This window comes from Penicillium arizonense (assembly GCF_001773325.1).
Source record: "Penicillium arizonense strain CBS 141311 chromosome Unknown PENARI_contig013, whole genome shotgun sequence".
Lineage (NCBI taxonomy): Eukaryota > Fungi > Ascomycota > Eurotiomycetes > Eurotiales > Aspergillaceae > Penicillium > Penicillium arizonense.
In genome coordinates, this window is record NW_019173290.1 from 778,734 (window position 1) to 801,081 (window position 22,348).

Sequence of the window (22,348 nt, forward strand, 5' to 3'; positions counted from 1 at the left end):
CCGTGAGAGATGGCTGATTTGACCCCGGATGGCTTCACTCCAGAGCAGAACAAGGCCTGCCCAGCACATTATGCGTCTACCATGAGGTGGACATTGAGCTGGAACCCGTCAGTCATATTTCCTTTCAAGTTTTAGTTCAGAATTCAAGGTACCGAGAACATCAGTTAAAATCCAGAACCACAAATGTGTACATGGACAACGGTACTTGGGAGCGAAAGGCGATGCTGGACATGGCCCCCTCTCAGCTTGGATCAGATACTTCATCAGCAAAGCCATGGTGAGAATGCGGGTAACAAAGCCAACGAGGATACCGACCTCCCGACTGCGAGGCATCTGCTGCTCAGTATCTGCTCATTGCTGTGGATATGCAATGATTTCTGTTCTGGTTCAATGATAAGAGTGAGGAAAGCCCAACTAAACTTATATATTCTATGAGAAGATCCCCGGCTTTTGGCAGACTTGATCACACGTATCCCAACCTGGAACTGGAATCATGGACTTCCCAAAGGAGTTTCGGGATGCACGATCCGAAACTATCGGGAAGGATCTGAAGCTATTGGCCCGGAAACAGCTGCGATGGGTAGCAAAGCTTGTATCCATGGATTTCATACCTGCGAGGCCTACCTAGTCAGCCCTCTTTCTTTGGTTGTGAGAATATGGCATCCACCTATTCCCGACCGAACTTCCAAGAGGTGATCAAAGTATAACTCTATTCTGTGTTTATAGTGGCCCTAAAAAATGGTAAGTTATTTTCACACTACAGTACATTGCTCATGTCGTATACCCCCGAAAAGATCTGTCACAGCTTTTATCAGAGATAGAAAATTCGGGTTTATAGAATTTGCGCGGAGGAAAACATCGAGATTTAGGTACGAAAAAGAAATATTATTCAATAATCATTTCTGTACAATCTAGCTTTTCAGGTCTTATCTATACCAAGAGGCAACAGACTCTTCACAGCATCAACAATACTCTCCCTCAAAGGCCTGAATTGAATTCCCAAAATCTCTCTCGCACGTGTGTTATCGAACCCGTACACGCCATCTGTGGGGTACTCCCCAGGTTTCAACGCATCTCCCGTTGGCAATCGAGCCTTGTACTCGGGGAACTCTTCTCCGATGATTTTCGCAATCTCCGCATTGGAGAAATGACTCGAGACGACGAAGAACCGTTTCCCTCCGGCAGCTGCCTTCTCGACGGCGAGGACGTGGGCTAGGCCGAGATCGCGCACGTCGACGAAAAGGTAGTTCCCTGTCGGGGGGCAACGGGTCTTTGCTGTGCCGGAGACGAGGTCCCGGATTCGCTGGCTGGAGGTGTTGAGGGTATCAGGGGAGGTAAGATTGTGGACGATGGGCCCCAGGACGAGGGGTGGGTTGATGACGGAGAGCGTGAAGTTGGGCTTCTCTCTCTCAATGAACTCCCATGCTGCCCTCTCCTGTGGGTAATGGGTTAGTTGTCGGAGCACCCTCGTTGATCAAAGACCAGGAATCTTACAGCGAACGTTTTACTTGCGCGATATGCATTGGCGGGGCTGACGTTTGCCTGTTCCTTTGTGATAGGACTCCAGTCTGCCTGGAATATTAATCTTCATATCAGCGATGAAGACGACGTGTTACTTTGTGCAAAATACAAACCTCCGAGTAAACTTTGTCGGCAGATGAGGCAAAAACATCGTTGATTGCAGCAAAAGATGAGGTAACTACTACTCGTTTCACGAGAGGCGCATGTTTCTGCACGGACTTGAGAATTCCTGTTGTGCCTGTGATGGCTGGAATCAAGAGCTCCTGAGCATCCTGAGCGTGAAAATGATATGGACTGGCCGTGTGAATGACAGCCTCGAGGGGAGGGTCCGTGGCCACTGCTTGGTCAAAAGCTAGATCCTTGGTCAGTAGTTGTTGCGAATATTTACGATAATTTGAAGAACTGTCATACCGTTTGGCTGAGCAATGTCTTCAACAATTGCAAATGACAAGCGATCGTTGGCGATTTCCGGGTGAGCTCGTCGAATAGCATCTGCCTTAGTCTGGGAACGAACAGTCGTGACAACGGAGTGGCCTCGGGCTAGAAGAACCTCGAGTACATGAGCGGCAATGAAGCCGCTTCCACCCGTCAAAAGTACACGAGTCATCTGCGCGGTAACAGATGTGGTAGATAAATGAGGAAGGAAAGAAGAGAAGGATTAGGGGTGTCTGATCTTTATAAATTTTATTGAGCGAGATAAATTTCAACCAGAGAATATAGTAATACCCCAAATAGATCAACACGAAACTCCGAAGCCAAAAAAGAATGTGGAGCCTGATGCCCCTCGGAGTTTCGGAGTTCCCCTAAGGAGTTCAACGCGCCACTATTGACTAAATTCCTTCTCAACGTCATCATGCTCTAGATAGTCGCCAAGAAAGACTCAATGGTATAACTTAAACTTAATTGATAAACCTATCTTCTCTACCCTATAGTGATCATTCCTTTCTCTCTGGAATGGCCGTTCTAGTTGTACACGCTCGGCAAAAGCTCCCTATTGGCATCCCCACTTGCGTCAAAGGATGTAGATGGTCCAGGAGATTATGAGGTGCGCGGAAACCAGGGACTGCGAAGATAATTATGAATGAGACAGAATCCAAATATTCATTCCATCGACTGCGATGAGCAGCCCTTGGCTATGTACATTGGCAATAAATTAGAACAGTACGAAATTCCATGCCCAGAGCATGCAGTAAGATATAGAAGTTAAAATGTATATAACGTTAAACGAGGAAGACATAAGTTTACCCTGGTGACCACCACAAAGCCTATCATACCCGACTTTCACTTGTAGCCAGCTCCTGGGGTCGTTTCTGGGTATCTGGGAGCTCACGAAGTGAAGTATACACCGGTGTATTCCCCTGGGTATTTAACTGTGCCACAGCCGCCTGAGAATGTATTCCGGCCACTAAAGCCTGAAGAGAGTGACGCTTCTTTCGTTCGTACAGCGCCCAGCCCAGTGCAGTGAGAAGCAAGACTCCTAAAGGGACTCCCACTCCAGCTCCGATCGCCACGTCGTTGTTATCCTTTGCATTCTCGTTCTTGGTGTTCAGCGTTCCGTTTGAATTTGAAGCCGAGTTTGAAGTTGATTTCGAGTTATTATCGCTCAAAGTGTAATTTACGAGCGCGGCCTTATCCCAAACAAGCTCACCGCTATTAAGCGTGAAAGGAGATCCTGCATAGCAGCTGAGGTCGCCCGAGGAGTTGAGTGTAAGGGCATTGGCGCAGTAGTAAGGTTTGTCGTCAATATATTGATAAAGCGGTAGGGCACATCCTTCAGCGCGCATTTCGGTAGCTGTTTCCCACGGATGTCAGTAGAGAAGACAGAACTACAACTTCAGGAGACTGATGTACGTACCATCAGAGCATTTGTCATCACATACCCCATCTTTTGGCCAGTTGCTGTTGGTGCAGCTACCTCGGCTTAGCGTAAATGGCTGCGAGATGCCGTAGCAGAACCCATTGCTCAAACAAATCGAGTTTTTGGAGCAGCATGGCGAGTCCGCATCGCCCGAGAAACAGGGGACGTCGTCGATCGCGACATCCCCGCTAGGATAGTAGCAAGTCCTGCTCGCTCCAACTAGATACACGAATGCGGAGAGATGGAAAAGGATATGGTGCATGTTCGAAGGAATGGATAACTCGGCAGGTGTGAAAGGAAGAACTCCCGGCCCCTATTTAAAAGAAAAAGGAAAAAATAAAAAAACCCTCAGCCTCGTCCCCATTCCGGGCTCAACCGCCACGGGCCAGTTTGGAGATTGACAATCGAGCATCGGGGTCCCAAGCGACGCTGTAACTGATCGACGTTTCACGGGCCCGCCACTGGCCAACAATGGTATCAAAGTGGGGAGGCGGGTGGAAAGGCAACCGGCGTGAATTCGGGGGCCAAATGCCTAAAAAGAATTCATGAGGAGCGAGGAGACTATATATGGACTGCTACAGTACAACAGCATATAAGAAAGTGGCTTTGGGGTGCTTCAACTTTTATCGGGGCAGGCACATCAACTTTTCTAGTCTTCGCGAGTCACAGTTCAGAATATATGCGTCACTGCGCGATGTCCGCCTGAGCTGAACTTGGTATAGGGGGGTTGAGAGTATATTCAAGACTGAGAGGAGCCAGAGAATTGCGTCACCTCCAAAGTGGAACCATGCTTAGTCTCCAAAAAAGGGTCCACGGCCAACCCCTGATGCACCACTGCATCTGCTAGCAACGTACATGTATAAGTCCTCATTTTGATACTTGCGTGTCGCTTAAACGTGAAATATGCCAACTGCAATTGATTTTAAGCTGTATAGAGCCGAGTATGTGTCACTTTATAGCTCAAATCCCTTTTTATATTCTTTGCGAGCCCTCTTTAAATGGTAGAAATGAAACGCTGCAGGAGCAAAGGTCATAGTTTCGTGTCGCATGCCGAGGCATAAACGTTTATCGCCTCTCCTTCGAAGTAGTTTCCGGGGTACAGTGGGGTTTACTTACCCTAAGGATAATTGGTGGAAAGTACCCGCCACATACATTGGCTTGCGTTTGGAATTACACGTCCTCTTTGGCGCTCATTGTCTCCCCGCATAACAAGTTTAGTTGAAGCACGGCGTAGCAAAGGAACGAAATGGATACAAACAACCTAAATTATTACCAGGTAGATACCTACCTTACGCGGCAGAATTTAACGTCAAGCTAGCTTCTCACGAAATTGTATGGACAAAGGGTGTTGAGAAGTTACAAGACACATCTTCAGTTCAAGGCCATGTTACTCCTCCTCCTTTGCAAGTAAGCTCCTGCAAACCTGACGTAAATTGTCTCCGGTAGATCATGGTCTATAGAAAGTTGTCCAAAATTTGTTTGGACCAAAGTGTTTTATCTGGAGAAGAATAAGGGTAGTCTAGGTAATAACGCGCGGGCATGTTATATGAAACTACTCTTTTAAGTTCTTTTAGGGCTTCCATGGTTGAGTTCTGTCACTGACGGGACGGCCCGAGGAAGTGGCGACACCAGGCTGTATATCCTCGACAAAATGTTCACACTTTCACAGAGTTTGAACCGAGGATAAATGATTCCAGGCTATTTGAAGAACAAACATAGTCAATTCTGTTACTATAAATTGGCGCCATTCCATACGCATTGCTGCTAGTAGGGAGGCTCGGTATTGCATGAAGCTTGAGAGCACAATCGGCGTGAACTGGAGCCATTTACTTTTCGGAAAGAAACTCTCATATTTCGGAAGACCGATATTTGAATATGACATGCGTCGGTTGATACTTCATATTATCATTGGCTACACCTATAACGTATTTCACATGCGAGCCGCCCACCCAAGCGAGCCGCCCACCCCAAAACACCATAGTAAATGCGATATATTCTACACTTGTATCACAACAACCACGTCTTAGTCATATTCCATTTCTTACCAATGGCTATTGGTAAGACCTATTAGCACTATGTTTCAATTTCAAGGAAATCAAAAAACCATATTATCATCATTTCAAAAATTACTGAAAATTACACTGCCATGAGCTACAAATATATATATCTCAATAACGAAGTCATAGAATTTCTTCAAGCTCCCTAAAGAGGCTAGATATCGCCTCAAAAGCATTATGCTAAAATGAAAAATACCTATAGGCCATGGTTGTTGAGATATAACGCTGTAATTTATCGCATTTACTATGGTGTTTTGGGGTGGGCGGCTCGCTTGGGTGGGCGGCTCGCATGTGAAATACGTTATCTCGGATTGACCCATGGACCCGCGGCTTCATACGTGGTCCACTCATCTATACCGTGTAACTAAAGCCGAGGGCTGAAAGGTGCTTTCTTTCAGCACCCACTAGTAGCTAGCAGAGGTATGGATTTACTTTAGTTGCAAAGCTTAATAGGATATCGTAAAAGTCTAGAAAATTAAAAGTTTACAGTTCGGATCGATCACCAAGCGCTGCTGCATTCTTTGTACAACACCTATGCTAGGTGCGGCTCTACCGATGAGCGTGAGGCTGTCGAAACTGAGAAAGCCCTCTTTGGTCACGCACAGCGCTGCTGCGTCAATTGCGGTAACCCTTACGCTGGGTGTGGGTCCAATAATAAGCGTGAAGCTGTGAATGGTTTGGAAGAAGCTGTTGAAGGTGCGAACTAGGGTATTGTTTCTGCTATGAATTGTACCGACAGCTGCTTGCGTTGAGAGCAAGGGGACTGCAAGATTCAAACGTGATTATGAGCAAGGTAGGATTGGTGCGTTTCCAAGGGCTTAGCAATGAATGCACATGTATATGCATAGCTATGTGTAGCATACATGTATGTGTTAGTTAACTTAGAGCATGTAACTTATAGCACAAGTCTCTATCTACATATATTGAGGGGAACAGGCCCGGCGATCCGGATTAGGCAAGTCCGAGGCAGATGACGTCAAGGTCCACTCCCGTTTAAATAAACAGCGTGGCAGCCCCTGGGACGCTGGATCACATAATTTCATACTGTAAATATGTTCCCACGTCGGGCATTGAAGCCATATCTGGCCGAGTTCCTCGGCACAGCCCTGCTGATCGTCCTCGGAGATGGCGTCGTTGCCCAATGCTTGCTTTCCGACTACCAGTACGGTACCTGGTTGTCCATCAACATCGCCTGGGCTGCTGCCGTCTGCCTGTCCGGTTACTTGTCTGATCCCAGTCCGACTATTAACCCGGCCGTGACTATCTGCACAGCTCTTGTGCGTCCGTCTGCAGGACAGTGGAGAACCATTCCAGGCAAGCTGGTTGCACAGTTTCTGGGTGGATTCGTCGGCGCTGCCATCGTGTATGTCAATTACCGTTCGGCCATCAAAGCTTGGGATCCCGAATATACCATTCCATGGGGTTCGATTCTGAGCCCATCTGGCCACCATTCGGCGGGCATCTTTTCAACCTATCCATCGGCCTTCTTCGAGTCGAACTGGGAAGCTGTGTTTGCTGAGGTGCTGGGCTCAGCCGTGTTGATGTTTGGCTGCCTCAGTATCTCCGATCCGGGAAATGCCCATCGGTTCCCTGCTCCGCAGCTCTCAATGTTTTTGCTCTTGCTTAGCATCGGCGCGGCATTGGGGTGGCAGACTGGCTACGTATGTTAACCAAGTTATCAGATTGTGAAGTTATTCTAATTATAATAGGCTCTTAATCCCGCTAGAGACTTTGGCCCCAGATTATTCTCTTCGATCATCTATGGCCGAGAAGTGTTTACAGCGGCTGGCTACTATTTCATTGTTCCCCTCTTCGCCCCTATTGTCGGTTGTACTGTAGGCGCGATGACTTATGACGGGATGCTGTTCGAGGGAGAGGGATCGCGCGTTACCGATGCGCTGGACAAAGCTGAGGAGTACGGCTCCCTTCGACTGCAGTGATGTTTACGACTTCGAAGATTCAATGGTAGGCTGGTTAGAATAGAGGTAGAGTTAGATTTAGATTGGGTAGGAATATAGGTAAGCGATGCTGCTGAGAGCAAGTATACCACAACCAAACTTAATATAGATAGTAAGCAATCACCCCTTCTCACCCCAGTCTCACGACTCTAGGGCGATACTCACCCATCTCTTGCCCTTGTTGGACCTTTGTATGCTTTGTCGATATGACTCCCAGGTGTCGTATTTTGCAGGCATAGATATGAAGGAGGTATCTGATAAAACCTTAGACACTGGCATCTGTCCCCCACGAAAGAAAGGAACTCGTCCGTGAGCTCAGGTCAGCCATGGGGTTGATATTCGGGGCGGGTTTGGGAAGATAATTGTCGACATGGATTTGATAGAACGAGGTCCTCAAAGTGACGGTACCGTCGGCCTTAATCATTAAGCGCTATTTTGAATATGGTAATTACTCGGCTCGCTCACCAAATCTTTTGCAAATGCATTTCCATGCAGTATGTCGATTTATATCATATTGCAGCCCACGTAGAAATCGTGTCTAACTGCGATCCTCTGATATAGACTTAGTTCCTTTTTAGGCCGACGCTAAGGGATAATCACTCATGTATTTTATGAGGACGAGGGTCTTTCTCTAGAATATTTGCAACTTTGGACTCTCGAGGATAAAAAGACTGCGCCTGTGGACATGTTGATTCGATACCGTCTTTTCAGAAGAAACGCCCTCTTCATATAACCAAAGGAAGGGTGAACATACAGAAAAACAATACCGGTCCAGCATGGATAATAATCATAGTATGCGCGCCAGGGATCCTCTGTTTCATGGGCGTTTGAAGGAGCCGACTCTGGTTGACCGGTTTCCAGCCGGCCACATACCTGAAAGCCCTCACTGTTGTGGAGGCGAATAAAATACTTAACTTGTTTTGTGCCGCATAGCCAAGCCCGCGCGACGTAATATGGAAGTACATGCCAAGATTTAGCAGGGGGGAATTCTGCAGATAGCATCATTTGACGTTGAGCGATGCATTGTCCCATTAGTGGTAGAGGACAGTCCGAACTGCAATTGAGCCGCAACTACACAGATATTAAATCTATGCGATGTAACAGGATTTCATGCGGGGTAATATGATGCAACAAATGTGTTGTTTTGGAAACAATACGACGCAATCACCTTGCTGACTTATATAGACAGTTTTGCGAAGTCCGGATTGACTGGAAACAAACCTGTTCTTCATATATCAGAACAAAATGCATAAAGCACCGTCGCTATAAGGTCACAAGATGTAATCTTTAATATCTTAGGCGTGAGAAGAAGGGTCCATGACGGGGGTAAGCGGGCGGCCCGTAAACCAAAAGGGTTCAGAACTGAAGAGAGTTTAATCGGGAGAAATAGCACCCAGTAATTAAAGTTGCCACACAGCACGACGTGCAAGGCAATGAACAAACGAACCCTAATTTTCTGGTACTGAAAATGGCCAATCAGCCACAGGCGACAGTTTTCCTGAATTTATAGTGATCGTTCGGTGCTACCGCCATGGTCACATGTCATCGGCAGCCAGATCTTAAAATCCCCCGATCGGAGGTTAATCAAAACTCTAAAGATCGTGCCATGTACTTAAAGAAGTGACAAAATTGATTTCATAGTGACCAACTAAAGTTAAGCAGTGAATATGTACCTAGCCAACATATGAACTATTGGCAAGATCCTAAATGGAACAGGTATATCGTGTGGGTTATAGCTGAAGGTAGACCAATTATGCACCAAATATGGCCAATAAGATACGAGTGGCAAACTACCATGAAGTACTAGATTCTCAGGCCTAGGTATGGACTGCGTACTCAAAATAGCCAATTACTGCTCAGGTCTTAGATTAAATATACCTCTAGCGCTATGCAAAGACCGCAATTACGCTGGTCGTTCCCCTGATTTTTTTGATGAACTAAAAATATCCAATCAGGAATTAACCTACGAGGGCTTGATGAACCAAAAATGCCCAATTACGAATGAACCCTTTGCTTACATATTGCAGAAGGGTTCAGAAGCTTGGGAGGCCTGTTAGGAGGAAGTAAGTACAGCAACACATCATGGCAGTGATTGATCTGCGGAGTATGATGGGAAGAATTGCCACGACATGTCGTCAGTGTTTTGCTTCATGTAAATGATGAACTCAACATTGACATTGTCTGTCAGTACAAATCTATAAAAGGCCCAAAGATGTCGGACTGTCAAAAAACATACAGCTCAAGTTCTATTTATCATCAACCACAACAAACAAACAACAGCTTTGCTCTTTCAGTCATCTTGACTCAACTTTACTGCTCATCATTCCATCGCAAGACTTCATCATGGCCGTTTCGACCTTGAACTACAACCACTTTACCTCGGGAACACAAGAGCAGCGTGAGACATTTGCTCGTGAACTCCTAGACAGCTTTGAGAGAACTGGATTCGCGAAGCTCAAAGCTCACACCTTCAGTGCACAAGAACTGAACGAATTGTTCACCTGGGTAAGGCCCTGTTTGAACAAGCTTATACTGGCAGCAACACTGACTTTTTCCTCGCAAGGGTCACAAATTCTTCGATCAGCCATTGGATGTGAAGAATGAAATTCCGAATGAGACAGGACCTCGACCCATGCGTGGCTACACACCGTGGAGGGTTGAGGAAGTCGGGAGGCTTCACCGTGATGAAAGGGTTAGGCTCATGAAGGATTCCAAGGTCCGTATCGGTGACACCTATCCTCGAACTGCTCAAAGCCTGACAGGTCGTGACTATTAGGAGCATTTTGATCAAGGCCCCAGCTATGACACTGAATTCCCAAACCAATGGCCAAAAGCACCTGAGCTATCGGGCTTCAAACGCTTCATGGAAGACTTTTACCAGCAATGCGATGATACCTGCCTAACGCTCATGGCAGCGCTTGAGGTTGCCTGGGGTATCGATGATGGGTCGTTGGTCGCACGCTGTGTTCCCAGCTCCACCGACCTCCGACTGACTCACTATCCTGCAATCCCTGTTGAGGAGATGCAGGGAGACCGGGCAAGCCGCATTGCACCCCACACTGATTTTGGTCCCATCACGCTGCTGTTCCAGGACAGCACTGGTGGTCTAGAAATCGAAGACCGGGACGAGAATTCGAAGACCAAGTCTTTTGTTCCATTGCCGCCCACGGATACGACAGAAATGATTGTGAATGTTGGCGATACGCTGACGCGCTGGACAAATGGAAAGATCACCGGAGGCATCCACCAGGTCACTGCGCCGGAAGCAATGAAGGAGGGCAGCGGCCTGATGATTCCACCCCGAATGTCCATGGCCTATCTCTTCAAGGCTGGACGGAATGTCTCGGTTGGCCCCTTGCCAAAGTTTGTGTCGGACAGGCAACCTGCCATTTATCCCGACATGACGGCTTTCGAATTTCAACAGTGGAGAAACAGCACCGTGTACGGACTTAACAAAAAAGAGCATCTGAACGAGAAAGAGCAACTAAACGACAAAGAGCACATGATTGTCGCTGGTAGCTGGAATAGTACCCCCAAGGCTATTCTGCTGCAGGCGTGATCGATTTGGTGGATGCCAAAAGCGCATTTGAGCCCATGCAGTGGAGTATGGGTTGCGTGACGGTCAGCTATATACCGGTGAACAAATTTATTTTCAACTTACGCCAATTCATCTAAATTGTTGCGGTGGTACTGATTTTTGATTCATTGTGGTCGGAGGTACATTCATTCAGCGTCGCAGGATCAAGGGTCATTCGTTTATAGTGTGCTGAGTTTAAGAGGGGATAAATCCAGAATTCAGATTATGATCAATTTTCGGGTATTGCCAATTGCCTTTTATAGCTGGAATGAATCTATCAGTCTTTCTTAAATCGAAAACCACTACTCGATACTGCTCGGACGGATATGGTGATCTTGGCACTCAGACGACAAATGTAAATCTTTGAAATCATAATCCTTGGAAAATGCGCATCATAGAGATTATTGCATTCAGGCTATCCTGGCATTCGGCCAGTAACTTGGCATATCCTAAAACCTATATGAGGGAAGAGTTGGCCGATTACTGGCTATTTTGAGTACCATTTGCATTAGCTTTGATTGTTCGCTTTGATTTCACATATCGCCTTCCATTGTCGATTTACTAGGCTATCATAGCAAAATGTGCCTCTGACTACGTACTCCCAGACTAAACTAGGTACTAATTGGTTATATTGAGTACACGGTGGGAAGTTGGCTCTGATTGGCTAATTCAAGTACAGGCCAAAGCTTGGCGTTGATTGGTCACTTTGAGTTCGCTTGCCTCTGATTGGCCATTTTTAGTACATATGTTCTGCTTTCTTTGATCCTCTACCTTGCTCTGTTCCTGGTTGACTGGTGTCTCTTGTGTTAAAACGTCATACCACGTGGTATTTTTTGGAGATATTCGCACTATAACTACTAGGCATTCCCCTCCTTACATAGCTGAAAAATGCCCGAATATTTGCGAGTCACAATCACACGTCATTACTCATTCTTCGCTACGAGCAATCGAATGACTGGCAATACATGGCGAAGATGGGGCCTATTTTCGAACACAGTTCCCCTCCAATAGGGCCTTCGGATGTCTTCGGTGACAAAACGGAGACGCCTTCTGGCAATGAACATTCTTCTTCTCCCGACCCCGAAAAAACATCACGAAACTTTTCCCCAACAGACGACCGAGCCCCCCTGGATGACGAGATTACTTATCCTGAGGGTGGGCGTGATGCCTGGCTAGTGGTGTTTGGTGCATGGTGTGGATTGACCTCATCGCTGGGCATTTACAATACATCGGGGGTTTTCGAAGTCGTTATCTCAAGAGTACTTTTACCGGATGTTTCTTCATCTAGTCTTGGCTGGATCTTCTCAGTCTACGCCTTCGTTAATTGGGTCTGTGGGGTGCAAGTCGGTCCGACGTTTGATGCAATGGGTCCCCGCGTACTGATACTTGCCGGATCGGTTTGCACTCTGATTGGCATTTTCACGCTCAGTGTATCTACAGGTAAGATCGAGTTTCAGAAAGCACTGCCTCATCTTTAAACCCATTGTGTTTGATGTTTGCCCGATCTGCCACTACTTCTTTTTCCTTGCTAACGGCGGCACAGAATACTATCAGATCTTTCTTTCGTTCTCAATAATGACTGGGATCGGTTCATCCCTGCTCCTTACACCATCAATGGGATGCGTCGCCCATTGGTTCATGAAACGTCGCGGTCTCGCCAGTGGGATAGCCTTTATTGGAGGTGGTTTCGGCGGCGTCCTATTCCCGCTGATGATACAAGCACTTCTCCCTAAAGTTGGCTGGGGTTGGTCAATACGCATACTGGGGTTCGTCTTGCTTGCGCTATGTTCTATCAGCGTGGCATTTTGCCGAAGCAGAGTCCCCCCGCGGAAAGGAGCGGAAACGACCTGGCGAGATACATTGCCGGACCCAAAAATCTTTCTCGACGGAACTGGAGCAATGGCAGTCACAACCGCTGGTGTCCTTCTGACGGATCTGGCGTATTTCATTCCTATCACCTACACGCCAATCTACTACATCGATCGACAGCATCTTTCTCAAGATGAGGCCCTGACGGGGTCGTCGGCGTTCGCATACCAGCTTCTCGCAATCCTTAATGCTGCTTCATGCGTGGGCCGGTATGTGGCCGGTGATATGGCTGATCGATTCGGCCGGTACAATACGATGATTGTTTCGTTATTCTTTTGCACGGTATCAGTCCTATGTTTCTGGCTGCCAGACATGGTTGTACCAAGCCTGGATAATTATGCACTCCTGATCGTCTTTATTCTACTGTTTGGGTTTTGCAGTGGCTCCAATGTTAGCTTGACACCAATTTGCCTTGGCCAGCTTTGCGAAACTCAGGAATATGGGCGGTACTATGCGACCTGCTTCACCGCAGTATCTTTTGGGGTATTAGTAAGTATACCGATCGCAGGAGGCCTTCTTAGTGCGGTAGAGGCCAAAGGAAAAGAAAAGTATTGGGGCGTGGCTCTTTTTGCTGGACTGAGCTATGTGGCCGCATTTCTATCTTTTCTATGGGTCAGGATCAAAGTCAAAGGATGGGATTGGAAGACTAAGTGGTAGATTATCGGCGACACGAAACCCACAAGGCTCTCTGAAAATATGTATTAAAGCAGTTATAAACATCGACAATTAGAATTCAACATTGTCACAAGCGTCACTCGTTAGGGCCCTAGTCATTTAGTACAGGGACCCTTCGTTCCAGAACCCTGCATTCCAGGAGTCCTCAGTCCAATAATCTTCGGTCCAGAATTGATCGTCAATATTGGCAAAGCACTCGTGGAAATTAAAGTTCAAGTCTAGAGCCTCCGCGATATTTCTTACTCCTTCTTTTGACACTCCTCCCTGCGTATCACCGAAAGGCACTTGGGGACTCTCTTCTGTAGCTGGGAGTGTCAACCCTGTCCCTGAGCTCACATCCGACCCAAATTGACTGGGAGTCCGCGCTGAGCTCTCCGTCCCATCCTCACTGGATTCCTTCTCAAACTCCATCAAGTAAGTTCCTACCGTGATCCCCATCGTCTTCTTGAATACACGACACAGATAGCTTGGCGTTACTCCGACTTCCTTGGCCAACTCTTTCAAGCCAAGTTTCACCGTCAAATTATCCTTTCTTACCCGCAGGAGCTCTATAACTTTTGTAACAACCTCTTCCCTGTCTCCGGCAAAGTCCGCATTATCTGGTTGACATCTCTTGCACGGGCGAAATCCATCGCGCCGCGCTTGCTCTGCAGTGTCGTAGAACACAACATTGGCTCTCCTCGCAAGACGCGCAGGGCAGGTAGGCCGACAGTAAATCTTTGTGGATTTGACTCCATATAGAAAGGATGAGTGTGAAGAACGGTTGCGGTGCGTGAGAGCGAGCCAACGGGCGTTTGAGCTTTGGGATAGACCAGACGAGGATCCTTGAATTTGTGCTTCCATTTTGAGCTGAGCCATGGAGTGGGGTTGTTTTGTAGGGTGCGCAATAATGGACAGGCGCATTCAAAAGACTTTTTCCAGATGTACACGGATTCCTGGGTTGCTTGATGGCATGCTTATCCCGGATTTGTCAGTGGCGACGTTACAAGGGTCCAGGACAGGGCGGTAAGGACCCCTGTAACCGCCCCCAAGCTAGTACGCATTCGTCTGGCACTTCAGGAACCACCGCAAGACGTTACATAAAAGAGTTGATTCAAGTAACGTAATTCACTAGTGAGCTGCGCACCACTAGTGAGCTGCGCAGTTCGGAACACATAGTAAATGCGATATATGTTACACTTATATCTTAACAACCACATATCTGTTCCAATTCGTTACTTGCCGATAGCTATTGATAAGTATTATTAGTACTATATATTAATTTTAAGGACATCGAAAAGCTATGTGATTATCATTTCAAAAAATACCGGAAATTACGTACATGGAAGCTCGATATTAATATATCTTAATAATCAAGATATAGAAACTCTTTAAACTTAGTTAAAGTGCTAGATACTATATAAGGAGTATAAGGGCAAAAGAAAAGTTTCCTATAGACCAACGTTGGTGAGATATCAAGTTGTAATTTATCGCATTTACTATGTGTTCCGAACTGCGCAGCTCACTAGTGAATTACGTTAAGATATTCGTTTTTACCTTCTTCTTGAGAACAAAAACAAAAACATACAACAGTAAGGATTCGCTAGTGGTCACCCACCTAACTACTAACTTACCGGCGTGTGGCTTATGTGCGGTCAGTAGTTCGGTGGGTGTCGCTAGGGTGAGTTTAGGGTGAGAGCCGCTTTATGGTCGCGCGACCGGGGGTGATAAGGGTGAGTGTGCTATAGACGGGGTGAGAATCAGGGTGAGAATCACCTAAAGTCGCGCGACCACTGCACGGACCCCTTAGCTGAATAACAACAGAATATTATTAGATTATACCCTTCCCCCTAAAACGCTCGGCATCTTGATATCTGCACATAGCCACGACTAGAGGCATTATAACTATACGGAGTACTTTATAACTATACCCTCCTATCTCACGTGTTAACTAACTATAAAAGTAATATCACGTGGTCCGGATTTATAGCCCCTATCAGAAGCTTATAGCGGCAAAATTCCGATAGATATAAGTTATTCCGAACCGGAGCTAAAGCGTCGGGCATTAAACACGTCGGGCATTCCTATCCTACCTCGACTTCTACCTACCCCACCGTTAGGGCCTTCTATCCCCTCCCGCCTATCACGTTATATATCTATATTGATATTCTACAACCGTATCATTATTTTAATAAAGGTAAATTTCTAGGATCCTCGGGTTCTCTAAACATAGATACGAAGGTGCCTTTTTATATTTTAGCACGATCTTCTTAGTCCGACTACGTCCTATCCTAGCTATGCTAGTGACCTAAATTAATAATGTTAAAGCCGTTGCGAGGTTAAGGATTTAGCAACGTGGCTTTACGAAAGCGCCGAGATAAAGTAAGAGAAGAATCCTATTAAATACGTGGACGTAGATCGTTATAAGAAGACGCTTGTAAAGAAAGGGGTTCTAGTATTTGCAGGATAGAGCCTGTCAACTAGGTAAGACGAAGATGCCTGGGAAGCAAGTAGTATATTGGAGGAATACAGAGACTGATTCTTGGAGAACCTCTGGGTTCTCCTGTACTGGACTATTTAACATGGAGGATCAGCGTTACGGTGAGCCAACGCTGACGTGTTGCTGGCGATCCTTGAGGGGTACGAGAGATCCATGCAAGAGACCTATACATGATTCCTGAGGACTCCGTTACATTATAACTTTAGAGCAACCTAATTTGCACGTTGTTCGGGGCGGGCAATAACTATACACACGCACTTTTATTCTACTAAGGACCACTAAATAGTGTCGTATTAGTACGGACAACGTATTATTTTAGACTAGACGCGTAATATATTTAGGTATATATATTTGAAATCGTCGTAGCTTATGTCGACGTTATTATAGCATTTATATTATAATTATAGGAAGGATTCAGATCGTATAGAGAATTAAGACATAGCGTACGTCATAAATAAGACGGCTAATTTAGAATATATATCTATAGACTAATTTTTCCTCTACCTCCTAGGGTACTAGAGCTATCGCTTCCTAGATTATATTTTATCTACTAAGGGGGAGAGAAATCTAGCTATTAAAGCAAGGATTCGGAGGCCAGTCTTTTAGGCATACTACAGTATACCTTAAGACGATACGATTATCTCACCATTGAAATAAGTACTTATATCTATTCATTAAACAAAGTTGTAGAATAATCGGAGTATATTCCTTGTAGAAACCCGATTAGTTATACGAGGTAGTCGGATCCTCGTAGGTATCTAAGCTAGAACGACTCTGAAATTGCTATCTATTGTTATATCTCCTATTGATAAAGATGAATAAGTTATCTGTGCTTCCCTAAGTATGGATTTTTGATTTTGTATCTCGGCCTCTGCCTCGCTAATAGCTTCTATGTAGCCGGAAATCCGGTCCTCTGCGGCCATGAGTCTCTCGGTTAAGTTTAAGTTCTCGCTCTGTACAGTAATATTCGAAATCAGATTTACCTCTATTCTCTCTCTTACTCTCTCCCAGCGCCCCACCAGAAACCAACTATACCAGATTAGGCAGTCTTTCCGCCCGCCTCGCAACTACTGAAGTACCTTCGATGAGTCATAATATATTACGGAAAATTGCCACCGAGGACAGCGAGCAACAAACCCCGATTCACTTTTAACAAAAAAAAATTGAAAAATCTCATCACAGCCTGGATTGGTGGAATATGAATCAAAATCAATTCAATCCAATCATTCTGTCGCCTGAAGAGTTCAGGGAACGCGTTCATCGTCCAGCAAAAAGAGGAAAGACCAGCTGCCAACCGTGTCGGGGACGCAAGGTGAAATGTGATGGAACACAACCATGTGCAACATGCCAGAAGAGAGGTCATACGGACCTATGCTCCTATGGTGCTTCACTTCGTGAGTGGAGACCAGCAGAACAAAGTTACGAAACCACTAGAGAGGGAAGGACGACTCCATTCTTGGGGGATGACTCGATCCCTGCCTTCGTGGAATCTGAAAATCTTGAAAATAAAGATCAGTCAAATGGGGGTAGCTCTGTGAATGAATGCTTCCTACCTATGCTCGGACTCAGATCTGCAGTGGCTTCTCCATACCCTTTCATGCCTCCATTGTCATCCAATCCCTGGGAAGAATTGACTAATGACCGGGATAGTGTAAAGTAAGTTCGCAGGTTTCGATTCTATGTCTAGGATGTGTTAGGGATAAACAAATAGAGAAGCACGGTGGCAGATACTGATCTTTATTCGCTAGATTCTTCCAATGCTATCGACAACAGGCGCATCCATACATGCCGGACGTTCTTGGAATTGATGAGTTCGAGCGCGAGCTGTGTACTTTTCTTGAGGAGCCAACGAGAGACATGCAAAGTGGTTTCAGGACGGGAAAGCCCTTTGATTGGCTTGGTCTCCTATTCGCGATTTTGGCCTTTGGTGTGCAGGTCTCCGATCTTAGCTACAAGGAGCGCATCCGGCTCTCGCAAGCTTTCAGTAAGCCCCACAGGATCCGGATGAATGGTTTCCGTCCTACCATTGCTCACCCGTGAATAGCCGAGTATTCATTTCAATTTCTTCGCCAGGCCAATTTCCTACTTAAGCCAACAAGAACTTGTGTCCAAACATTCTTGATACTTGGAAACGTATTACGGAATGATTGCAAACCAGAAGCGGCTTGGATATTACTAGGAACAACCGTAAGGTTGGCCCAGAGTATTGGACTCCATAGAGAAAATTGTGACGAGCACACGACGCCCCCTTCTCATAACATGAAACGGAATCTCTGGTAGGCGCCGGAAAATCCCAGACGGGATGTTACCTCTTACACCTTTCCCAGGTTATCCGTTATATGGCAAGATACCATCCTTTCACTATGTTTCGACCGACCACCTGCTACCCTCCCAGCTCTACTGGTTGCACCGGAAGATAAGGTTTTATCCTACAAAGAAGCGATGTATCACCTCAACTATTGTGCTAGCCATGGTCTCTCACTGTCGAAGACACAGGAATTCCCACAGATTGCTAGAAATATCGAAGAGATAGAAAAGATATTTGCTAGGTCCTGCCCCGAGCTGCAAGACACAAATCGTTGTTCTAGTATTCAAGAGCACTGCCACTATTATGCACTTAGATTACATGTCTCATTTGCGATATCTTGGCTCTGTCGTCCGGCACTCTCATCACGCACACGGTCTTGGCCGGATACCGAAGTTCGGGATTCGCTTGCTAAAAAGTGTAAGCAGAATCTCAAAGAAAGTCTGCGTGCTTTCATAAAACTTCAATCTTTGAGTGTATACGCTTCGAGGTCTTGGGGGTTTTTCCATAATGGCATTAGTTCAGCTCTTTTGTTGGCTCTTATGGATGATACAAATCATGACCCCGAAGTGCGGAGGTTACAAGGTAGTCTGATCAATGTCCTTTCGACCGGTATCCCTGGAAAAGGCGGAGATTCCGAATCCAGCAACCTTGTCTTATCTAGGATGCATATAAGGGCGCTCAGCACTCTTAAAAGCCTCTATGGGCGACGGAGTACCCCTAGCAAGGAGAACGAACCAAATGAGGGCAGCACATCGAGGCCGAAGGTATCGCACAATGTTCGACAGAAGAACGCAGATATGGGCTACATTCATCCTCTTCCCAGCCCTCTCCCCACAACCTCAGAGTGAGTCTTCCCTGACGTGTAATACTCTTGCTTTATTAATTCTACTTCTATCCTCGCGCATTTTTAAGTCATTTACTTATAAGTACCGCCTGCAGAGATACTGCCGACAACAATACTATAGTATCAGACAATATTTTTACCGGCCTGCTTGACGAAATGTCTCCATTTGATCTTTATGATTCCATACTCTGGAGTAGGTAGTATCTGGCTCGCCCGATATTCCATGCAGTCTTTTACTTACCATGGGTCGTTGCCAGATTCCCCGCCCCTACCGGAAGACTTTGAGGAAGCTTTTTGTGTTTTACCAGAGCTTTGACGGTTTACACTCGGTCTTCAAATCTTCGACAATCCAAATTTGTTCCGTTGCTCCTCACTCGTATTATAAATCTACCTCATGAATCGCTCTAAGGAGGCTACATATTAAAAAGTACTCTGTTTCCCTGATCTCCAACATGATTAACACCCTAAGCAGAGTAGATATTATAATTCAGACTACAAATACGGAGTCATCATTTGCTTTTCGTTTCTCCCGTTTTACTAACTTTATCTTTGTTCTTTCTTTCTTTTTTCTTCTTTTGGTAAAATGATCTAACACCCTTCCTTCTATCATTTTCTTCATAAGGAAACAATGGACTAATGAAACACATTTGATATGAGACTTTCACTACCTAGTGTAGCTGAGAAAGACTAACCTGAATACGGTAACCGAGCAATTCCGAGCTTGTTCGGAAGCCTAGTTTGGTTAGACTTTCCTGGGCAGGGACTGAAACGGCTAATCCTCCGTTTATTTTTTATTTTTCATATATTTTTTTTTGGGTAAAATGATCTAACAACCTCCATCACTTTCCTCAAAAAGAAAGATGAACTAATCAAACACATTTGATATGAGACTTTCACTACCTATTACTGTTCAGTGTAGTGGATGAAGACTAACCTGAATATGGTAACCGAGAAATTCCGAGCTTGTTCGGAATTCTGGTTTTGTTACTCTCCGAGGCGAGGACTGAATCGCCAATCCTCCGCTTTTGGATTGAATTAATACAACATATAAACTATTCTCTCCCCTCTTGTTTTCGGGCTTTTATTTTCTGGCCTCTTTCAAAACGAACGAAGCGAAACGATACGGACATCTCGAATCACTTCCCGTGAAGGCCTGCATGAAACTGCCAATTTACCCTGATATCTAGATCCAGGTCAGCATATGTACGTGACCTGGAATTTTTCAGGAATACACATTAAATGATGGAGCAAGACCTCGGGAATTCAAGGAGGATTGCGGAGGAGTCCGCGGATCCGACCAGCCAACAACAACACGAAGACAATACGATATATCCTCATTTCAAGGGCGACGAGAACGGAATCGGTTCCATTGATGTCAATCAAGAAAACGAGACAGGACCCGAAAGTGATGGTCTCACCAGACAATCAACCCCTACAACCGTCCTAGCCCGAACTCTCTTCTTCATCTGCATGAGAGAATCAGGACGAGACCCCGGCCCCCCTCCCGACGGCGGCTTCAAGGCCTGGTCCCAAGTCGCGCTGGCCCATCTTGTCATGTGCAACACATGGGGGTACATCAACAGCTTTGGCGTCTTTCAGACGTACTATACCGAAACCCTGCACCGCCCGCCCTCGGATATCTCCTGGATCGGTAGCGTCCAGACCTTTCTGCTCTTTTTCATCGGAACCTTTTCTGGAAGAGCGACCGATGCTGGGCTTTTCAAGCTCACTTGGGTGATTGGCGCAACGGCTGAAGTTGTTAGTATCTTTTTGACTTCACTCTGCACCCAATACTGGCAGTTGTTCCTCACGCAGGGAGTCCTCCAAGGCATCGGATGCGGTCTCATGTTCTGTCCCACCATGTCTCTGGTACCAACATACTTCACCAAACGACGAGCCCTCGCCATGGGGATTGTAGCGACTGGTTCGGCTACAGGAGGACTGGTCCTCCCTGGAATCGTGAACGCTCTTCTACCACGGGTAGGATTTGCCTGGACGATGCGCACTCTCGGGTTCATCACCCTGGGTTCTCTTCTTCCGAGCCTGCTTTTCCTCCAACAGCGGCTTCCGCCGCGAAAGAGTGGTCCGATCGTCGAATGGGTGGCGTTCAAGGAGGCGCCCTATTCGCTCTTTGCCATCGGCATGTTCTTCGTCTTCTTGGGTCTGTATATTGGTTTCTTCTACATCGGGAGTTATGCGACAAATACTCTTCACGCGTCGGAGTCAACTTCCATAAACCTGGTCATGGTCATGAATGCCGTCGGCATTGTCTCTCGTATTATCCCCTGCTTTTGTGTGGACATGTGGACGGGCCCGATGAATCTGCTTGTCCCGTTCAGCCTTCTCAGTGCAATTATCGCCTATGCCTGGGCCGGAGTCGACAGCGTCGGGGGACTGTACGCATTCTCGGTAGTTTATGGTGCTGTCACGGCCGCAGTGCAAGGCATCTTCTCCGTCACGCTGACCACACTGACAGCCGACCTCAAAAAGACCGGCGTCAGGTATGGGATGGTTCTGAGCATTCTCAGCATTGATGTCTTGACAGGGAACCCGATTGCAGGGGCATTGATACAGATAGATGACGGTGAATATCTATACATGCAGATGTTCATGGGTAGCTCCATGCTAGTGGGGACCTTAGCTCTGGCTGGCGCAAGAATTGCCAAGTCGGGCGTCGCATGGGTTCGAACATAACCATGGTTTCGGTATATATTTTTGATTGAGCATACACCAGAGAAGAGTCTTCATAGAGCGAGTTTATAATCTCAGTGCGTTGAAATGTACGACTGGACTAGCTAAATTGCTGGGTTCAACCATTCGATTGAACGAGATTGCTTAAGTCTGGACCCCCAGTATCAAGTACTCCTCCACCCATTTATAGTGATAAGACACATTTACCGACGGCTCAGTGGTGTCCACAATCGTTAATAATGATGAAAGGTTCACCGCTACCCTAGCTGACACTTGCGCATGAATTCTGAATGTGATATGCCTGAGGCGTAAATGCTGATATCACAACACGTGATTTTGAGTTGATCTGGGGGATGTGAAAGACCAGGATTATTACCATAATATATTATGACTCATCGAAGGTACATCAGTAGTTGCAAGGCGGGCGGAAAGACTGCCTAATATGGTATAGTGGGTTTCTGGGTGGGGCGCTGGGAGAGAGTAAGAGAGAGTATAGAGGTAAATCTGATTT

At 46.2% G+C, this 22,348-nt stretch overlaps 8 protein-coding genes across 8 annotated transcripts; 5 read left to right on the forward strand and 3 right to left on the reverse strand.

The window, feature by feature from the left end:
* Positions 1-919: 919 nt before the first annotated feature.
* PENARI_c013G01035 (SDR family oxidoreductase) lies at positions 920-2,128 on the reverse strand (the record flags this gene model as incomplete). The annotated part of the gene is made up of 4 exons (XM_022633110.1): positions 920-1,435; positions 1,495-1,572; positions 1,635-1,873; positions 1,933-2,128. The coding sequence occupies 4 exons, from the start codon at positions 2,126-2,128 to the stop codon at positions 920-922; spliced, it is 1,029 nt and encodes a 342-aa protein (XP_022486901.1).
* A 661-nt stretch (positions 2,129-2,789) lies between these two features.
* Positions 2,790-3,641, reverse strand: PENARI_c013G06686 (uncharacterized protein; the record flags this gene model as incomplete). The annotated part of the gene is made up of 2 exons (XM_022633247.1): positions 2,790-3,313; positions 3,377-3,641. The coding sequence occupies 2 exons, from the start codon at positions 3,639-3,641 to the stop codon at positions 2,790-2,792; spliced, it is 789 nt and encodes a 262-aa protein (XP_022487010.1).
* Positions 3,642-6,488: 2,847 nt separating this feature from the next.
* On the forward strand, positions 6,489-7,376 carry PENARI_c013G08525 (uncharacterized protein; the record flags this gene model as incomplete). Its single annotated transcript, XM_022633290.1, has 2 exons — positions 6,489-7,097; positions 7,146-7,376. The coding sequence occupies 2 exons, from the start codon at positions 6,489-6,491 to the stop codon at positions 7,374-7,376; spliced, it is 840 nt and encodes a 279-aa protein (XP_022487014.1).
* A 2,361-nt stretch (positions 7,377-9,737) lies between these two features.
* On the forward strand, positions 9,738-10,953 carry PENARI_c013G06734 (uncharacterized protein; the record flags this gene model as incomplete). Its single annotated transcript, XM_022633251.1, has 3 exons — positions 9,738-9,899; positions 9,958-10,110; positions 10,171-10,953. The coding sequence occupies 3 exons, from the start codon at positions 9,738-9,740 to the stop codon at positions 10,951-10,953; spliced, it is 1,098 nt and encodes a 365-aa protein (XP_022486959.1).
* Positions 10,954-11,945: 992 nt separating this feature from the next.
* PENARI_c013G12457 (uncharacterized protein) lies at positions 11,946-13,497 on the forward strand (the record flags this gene model as incomplete). Its single annotated transcript, XM_022633385.1, has 2 exons — positions 11,946-12,411; positions 12,515-13,497. The coding sequence occupies 2 exons, from the start codon at positions 11,946-11,948 to the stop codon at positions 13,495-13,497; spliced, it is 1,449 nt and encodes a 482-aa protein (XP_022486783.1).
* A 117-nt stretch (positions 13,498-13,614) lies between these two features.
* PENARI_c013G11517 (uncharacterized protein) lies at positions 13,615-14,373 on the reverse strand (the record flags this gene model as incomplete). The annotated part of the gene is made up of 1 exon (XM_022633365.1): positions 13,615-14,373. The coding sequence occupies one exon, from the start codon at positions 14,371-14,373 to the stop codon at positions 13,615-13,617; it is 759 nt and encodes a 252-aa protein (XP_022486824.1).
* A 2,965-nt stretch (positions 14,374-17,338) lies between these two features.
* On the forward strand, positions 17,339-18,034 carry PENARI_c013G05149 (uncharacterized protein; the record flags this gene model as incomplete). The annotated part of the gene is made up of 3 exons (XM_022633206.1): positions 17,339-17,388; positions 17,645-17,650; positions 17,743-18,034. The coding sequence occupies 3 exons, from the start codon at positions 17,339-17,341 to the stop codon at positions 18,032-18,034; spliced, it is 348 nt and encodes a 115-aa protein (XP_022486778.1).
* A 2,354-nt stretch (positions 18,035-20,388) lies between these two features.
* Positions 20,389-21,840, forward strand: PENARI_c013G00974 (uncharacterized protein; the record flags this gene model as incomplete). Its single annotated transcript, XM_022633106.1, has 1 exon — positions 20,389-21,840. The coding sequence occupies one exon, from the start codon at positions 20,389-20,391 to the stop codon at positions 21,838-21,840; it is 1,452 nt and encodes a 483-aa protein (XP_022487027.1).
* Between the last annotated feature and the right edge of the window lie 508 nt (positions 21,841-22,348).